Consider the following 7,500-nt stretch of genomic DNA (forward strand, 5'->3'; position numbering starts at 1 on the left):
ATGTATACATTACTTTATCCAGGTAAACATTTATATTATACATATATATATATATATATATATATATATATATATATATATATATAGATAGTTATACTGTATTAGTTATAATATATATATATATATATATATATATATATATATATATATATATAGTATAGTTGTGGATTTGCAACAGCTGGAGACACACTGTTGGGAAAAAACTGCAATACATGCATACATTACTTTATCCAGGTAAACATATATATATATATATATATATATATATATATATATATAGTTATACTGTATTAGTTATAATATATGTATATATATATATATATATATATATATATAAATTTACATATATAGTTGTAGTTTTGCAACAGCTGGAGACACACTGTTTGCAAAACATTGATTTAGGGCATGGAGAGCATAGATGTCTGCTGTGGCTGTCTATGATCTATTTCTATTCTTTTTTCTCTTTTTTTATGTTTTTATATATCTGTAGCTACAGAGACTTATTAGAAGTCTATTAAACCCCCTTATATGATTACAACACTCTCTAATGCTGTCCCAAGCTATGTGCTGGTAATAGTGATTTATATCTCATCTCTTTCCCTAATTGCATAATTATGCAGGAAATTATTATTAAAAGCTATTAGCAGTTAACCTGTTAGCTGCCAGCGGGCAAAAAAGCAAGACCATACAAGAGTTCCCCATAAGCAGATCACATTTGTTATGTTTCTACATTAACTACATTGGGTGGAGCCCGAAAAGCCAGAGCAGCATAAATTCCTATAGGCATCTACTGTACTAAATAGGTGCCTTAGTGTTACCTGTAGTGGATCACCTGAAGTGTCATATGGACCACCCTGCTATCTCACTTGTATAAACAAGGCAAAGAGCAGAGGGGGATTTGTAGACATTTCATTGCATATTATTCTGCATAGTGAATAGCAAAGGGTTTAGAACCTGGTGATACATGTTTTATGAACATAAGTAGACACTTCTATAGATATATTATAGATGAATAGATAGATAGGTAGATAGATAGATAGGAGATAGATAGATAGATATGAGATAGATATGAGATAGATAGATAGATAGATAGATATGAGATAGATAGATAGATATGAGATAGATAGATATATAGATATAAATATGATATAGATAGATCGATAGGAGATAGATAGATAGATATGAGATAGATAGATATAAATATGATATAGATAGATATGAGATAGATAGATATAAATATGATATAGATAGATATGAGATAGATAGATAGATAGATAGGAGATAGATAGAAAGATAGATAGATATGAGATAGATAGATGAGATAGATAGATAGATAGATAGATATATATATATAAATATGAGATAGATAGATAGATAGATAGATAGATAGATAGATAGATAGATAGGAGATAGATAGATATGGGATAGATAGATAAGAGATAGATAGATAGATATGATATAGATATAAATATGATATAGATAGATATGAGATAGATAGATGAGATAGATAGATAGATAGATATGAGATAGATAGATATGAGATAGATAGATATAGATATGAGATAGATAGATATAGATATGAGATAGATAGATATGAGATAGATAGATATGAGATAGATAGATAGATAGATAGATAGATAGATAGATAGATAGATAGACATATAGGACATGACACACGAGCTCTGTTAGGGTCTATTCACATGTACAGTATTCTGTGCAGATTTGATGCGCAGGATTTGAAGCTGTGTTCAGTCATTTAGTTTACATTGGGATCTGCGCAGAATACTGTACGTGTGAATAGACACATTTACATTTTACATTGAACATAAAATACACTTCAAGGATACAAGCAGATCATTACACAAACCGCAATAAATAAAAAACAGTCTATCACATAATACAGCATTCAATAGACAGCAGCACATGAACTGTACATTACATTAATAACAGTAGGAGTGATTAGTAATAGTTACTTTTGTATTTGTATATGTCAGGTATTTATTGTAGTCTTACTGTATTATTGGCTGATTATTAGCTGTTGCAGTATTTTCATGTGTCCCTATTGTACGGAAACTTAAGTAGAATATAAATATACTGTAGGAAGAAAATCAGTATGTATATATATATATCTATATAAACATATATGTACATAACATTTTATTTTGTTCTAGAAATATAATGAAAAGGAAACAGCCATCTCAGCACTAGTCCAGAGCAGAGGAACAGAGTATTAAGGGTTTGCGGCAATACAAATATCACATAATGGAAAGAATCAGAATCATGTATATAAAAGCCAGTAAAGTAACATTTAACATTTTATAAAAGTAACTTTAAATGAGAGTAAGGCATGGGATTGATAGATAGATAGATAGATAGATAGGAGATAGTTAGGAGATAGATAGATAGATATGGGATAGATAGATAGATAGATAGATAGATAGATAGATAGATAGATAGGAGATAGATAGGAGATAGATAGGAGATAGATAGATAGATATGGGATAGATAGATAGATATAGGATAGATAGATAGATAGATAGATATGAGATAGATAGATGATAGATAGATATGAGATAGATAGATAGATAGATAGATAGATGATAGATATGAGATAGATAGATAGACAGATAGATATGAGATAGATAGATGTGAGATAGATAGATAGATAGATATGAGATAGATAGATAGATAGATATATCATGTGTGCAATAAATACATAATTAAATAAATAAATAGTATTTAAAATAATATAACCCTGTTGACCTACTTGGAAATGATACAATACCTACATGCATATAGTGTAATTCCTTCCTGATACATTACCTACATGTATATAGTGTAATTCCTTCCTGATACATTACCTACATGTATATAGTGTAATTCCTTCCTGATACATTACCTACATGCATATAGTGTAATTCCTTCCTAATACATTACCTACATGTATATAGTGTAATTCCTTCCTGATACATTACCTACATGTATATAGTGTAATTCCTTCCTGATACATTACCTACATGCATATAATGTAATTCCTTTCTGATACATTACCTACATGTATATAGTGTAATTCCTTCCTGATACATTACCTACATGCATATAGTGTAATTCCTTTCTGATACATTACCTACATGTATATAGTGTAATTCCTTCCTGATACATTACCTACATGCATATAATATAATTCCTTCCTGATACATTACCTACATGTATATAGTGTAATTCCTTCCTGATACATTACCTACATGTATATAGTGTAATTCCTTCCTGATACATTACCTACATGTATATAGTGTAATTCCTTCCTGATACATTACCTACATGTATATAGTATAATTCCTTCCTGATACATTACCTACATGCATATAGTGTAATTCCTTCCTGATACATTACCTACATACATATAGTGTAATTCCTTCCTGATACATTACCTACATGCATATAGTGTAATTCCTTCCTGATACATTACCTACATGTATATAGTGTAATTCCTTCCTGATACATTACCTACATGCATATAATGTAATTCCTTCCTGATACATTACCTACATGCATATAATGTAATTCCTTCCTGATACATTACCTACATGTATATAATGTAATTCCTTCCAGATACATTACCTACATGCATATAATATAATTCCTTCCTGATACATTACCTACATGCATATAGTGTAATTCCTTCCTGATACATTACCTACATGTATATAATGTAATTATTTCCTGATACATTACCTGCATACATATAGTGTAATTCCTTCCTGATACATTACCTACATGCATATAATGTAATTCCTTCCTGATACATTACCTACATGCATATAGTGTAATTCCTTCCTGATACATTACCTACATACATATAGTGTAATTCCTTTCTGATACATTACCTACATGCATATAATGTAATTCCTTCCTGATACATTACCTACATGCATATAGTGTAATTCCTTCCTGATACATTACCTACATGCATATAATGTAATTCCTTCCTGATACATTACCTACATGTATATAATATAATTCCTTCCTGATACATTACCTACATGCATATAATGTAATTCCTTCCTGATACATTACCTACATGTATATAGTGTAATTCCTTCCTGATACATTACCTACATGTATATAATGTAATTCCTTCCTGATACATTACCTACATGCATATAATGTAATTCCTTCCTGATACATTACCTACATGTATATAGTGTAATTCCTTCCTGATACATTACCTACATGCATATAATGTAATTCCTTCCTGATACATTACCTACATGTATATAGTGTAATTCCTTTCTGATACATTACCTACATGTATATAGTGTAATTCCTTCCTGATACATTACCTACATGCATATAGTGTAATTCCTTCCTGATACATTACCTACATGCATATAGTGTAATTCCTTCCTGATACATTACCTACATGCATATAATATAATTCCTTCCTGATACATTACCTACATGCATATAATGTAATTCCTTCCTGATACATTACCTACATATATATAGTGTAATTCCTTCCTGATACATTACCTACATGTATATAATGTAATTCCTTCCTGATACATTACCTACATGCATATAATGTAATTCCTTCCTGATACATTACCTACATGTATATAGTGTAATTCCTTCCTGATACATTACCTACATGTATATAGTGTAATTCCTTCCTGATACATTACCTACATGCATATAATGTAATTCCTTCCTGATACATTACCTACATGCATATAATGTAATTCCTTCCTGATACATTACCTACATGCATATAATATAATTCCTTCCTGATACATTACCTGCATACATATAGTGTAATTCCTTCCTGATACATTACCTACATGTATATAGTGTAATTCCTTCCTGATACATTACCTACATACATATAGTGTAATTCCTTCCTGATACATTACCTACATGTATATAGTGTAATTCCTTCCTGATACATTACCTACATGTATATAGTGTAATTCCTTCCTGATACATTACCTACATGCATATAGTGTAATTCCTTCCTGATACATTACCTACATGCATATAATATAATTCCTTCCTGATACATTACCTACATGCATATAGTGTAATTCCTTCCTGATACATTACCTACATGCATATAGTGTAATTCCTTCCTGATACATTACCTACATGTATAAAGTGTAATTCCTTCCTGATACATTACCTACATGTATATAGTGTAATTCCTTCCTGATACATTACCTACATGCATATAATGTAATTCCTTCCTGATACATTACCTACATGCATATAATGTAATTCCTTCCTGATACATTACCTACATACATATAGTGTAATTCCTTCCTGATACATTACCTACATGTATATAGTGTAATTCCTTCCTGATACATTACCTACATGTATATAGTGTAATTCCTTCCTGATACATTACCTACATGCATATAATGTAATTCCTTCCTGATACATTACCTACATGTATATAGTGTAATTCCTTCCTGATACATTACCTACATGCATATAATGTAATTCCTTCCTGATACATTACCTACATGCATATAATGTAATTCCTTCCTGATACATTACCTACATGTATATAGTGTAATTCCTTCCTGATACATTACCTACATGCATATAATGTAATTCCTTCCTGATACATTACCTACATGCATATAATGTAATTCCTTCCAGATACATTACCTACATACATATAGTGTAATTCCTTCCTGATACATTACCTACATGCACATAATGTAATTCCTTCCTGATACATTACCTACATGTATATAATGTAATTCCTTCCTGATACATTACCTACATGCATATAAAGTAATTCCTTCCTGATACATTACCTACATGTATATAATATAATTCCTTCCTGATACATTACCTACATGCATATAGTGTAATTCCTTCCTGATACATTACCTACATGCATATAATGTAATTCCTTCCTGATACATTACCTACATGCATATAATGTAATTCCTTCCTGATACATTACCTACATGCATATAATGTAATTCCTTCCTGATACATTACCTACATGCATATAATGTAATTCCTTCCTGATACATTACCTACATGCATATAGTGTAATTCCTTCCTGATACATTACCTACATGTATATAGTGTAATTCCTTCCTGATACATTACCTACATGCATATAATGTAATTCCTTCCTGATACATTACCTACATGTATATAGTGTAATTCCTTCCTGATACATTACCTACATGCATATAATATAATTCCTTCCTGATACATTACCTACATGCATATAATGTAATTCCTTCCTGATACATTACCTACATGCATATAATGTAATTCCTTCCTGATACATTACCTACATGCATATAATGTAATTCCTTCCTGATACATTACCTACATACATATAGTGTAATTCCTTCCTGATACATTACCTACATGTATATAATGTAATTCCTTCCTGATACATTACCTACATGCATATAATGTAATTATTTCCTGATACATTACCTACATGTATATAGTGTAATTCCTTCCTGATACATTACCTACATGTATATAGTGTAATTCCTTCCTGATACATTACCTACATGTATATAGTGTAATTCCTTCCTGATACATTACCTACATGCATATAATGTAATTCCTTCCTGATACATTACCTACATGTATATAGTGTAATTCCTTCCTGATACATTACCTACATGTATATAGTGTAATTCCTATGTGTAGATGTGGCAGAGTAGAATCTGTCTTTTTATTATTTAGTTTGTTGTATTTTTACCTGTTCTTCTCTGCAGCTAGATATCAGAATGTATGATGTTGAATCTACTCTGCTACTCCCATCATCCCCACATCCAATGTTAGTATTTGGTGCCTGGTTTCCTAGGGTTAACTCTTCAGGCCTGATCCTCCTGGGATCCTTACTCAGCACACAGGACTCTTCCTGGACACAGGAGATGTTGGGGGAGGTTCAGGGAGTGAAGCACCAATCATGGATCATTTCTTCTTCTCTTTTTTTTTTCTTTAAAGGCCTGGATGATTGACAGTCTCCTGGGATGACGTTGTCAGTGAGGGTGGGGTCTGTGGTGCAGGCAGTACCCCATCCCTCAGCTATCCCCAGCCCTGCCTGTAACAAAACCCAGAGCAGCAGAGGCCAGGCTAATGGAGGCTATGTAGAGTGAGGACTGCAGCAGTGTCTCCTGGACCGTCCTCTCCCAGCACAGGATTTATCCATTACCTGGACTTTACAACTAATCCTTGTCCTGATGATGTTACCAAGTCCTATCACCTCCACACCTTTCTCTGTGAAGGACATCCTCAACAGGGAGCCCCAGGGGCAGCCGCCACCCCACAACAGGGGGCACTTGGCTCAGGATCTGGAGGCTGAGTTCAGCCAGGCTGCATGCATGCTTGGGGACAGGTCTGCCTACATAGACGGCAATGACAAACTCTCTTACCTAAACTCTATGGGGGCTGCAGAGGGTCATGGGGAGGTGGGGATCTCTCCTGAAGCCTATGTGCATGCAGCCATGGACT

General features: G+C 32.4%; 1 protein-coding gene and 1 long non-coding RNA gene across 4 annotated transcripts in view; one reads left to right on the top strand and one right to left on the bottom strand.

The window, feature by feature from the left end:
* The first annotated feature begins 6,615 nt into the window (after nucleotides 1-6,615).
* Nucleotides 6,616-7,500, top strand: part of NKX2-3 (NK2 homeobox 3) — a 5,423-nt gene continuing 4,538 nt past the window's right edge. Inside the window, exons 1-2 of one of the 2 annotated variants that reach the window (XM_056532476.1) lie at nucleotides 6,616-6,823; nucleotides 6,994-7,500. The exon at nucleotides 6,994-7,500 is cut by the window's right edge and continues 63 nt beyond it. In XM_056532476.1, the coding sequence (XP_056388451.1) occupies nucleotides 7,230-7,500 (271 nt within the window). In that variant the 5' untranslated portion in view covers nucleotides 6,616-6,823; nucleotides 6,994-7,229. The other variant, XM_056532475.1, reaches the window with a different exon arrangement.
* Nucleotides 7,377-7,500, bottom strand: part of LOC130283256 (uncharacterized) — a 21,354-nt gene continuing 21,230 nt past the window's right edge. For both annotated transcript variants that reach the window (XR_008846619.1, XR_008846618.1), the window contains exon 4: nucleotides 7,377-7,500. This exon is cut by the window's right edge and continues 1 nt beyond it. This is a non-coding gene — a long non-coding RNA (uncharacterized LOC130283256).

This window comes from Hyla sarda, chromosome 7, assembly GCF_029499605.1.
Source record: "Hyla sarda isolate aHylSar1 chromosome 7, aHylSar1.hap1, whole genome shotgun sequence".
NCBI classification, from domain to species: Eukaryota; Metazoa; Chordata; class Amphibia; order Anura; family Hylidae; genus Hyla; species Hyla sarda.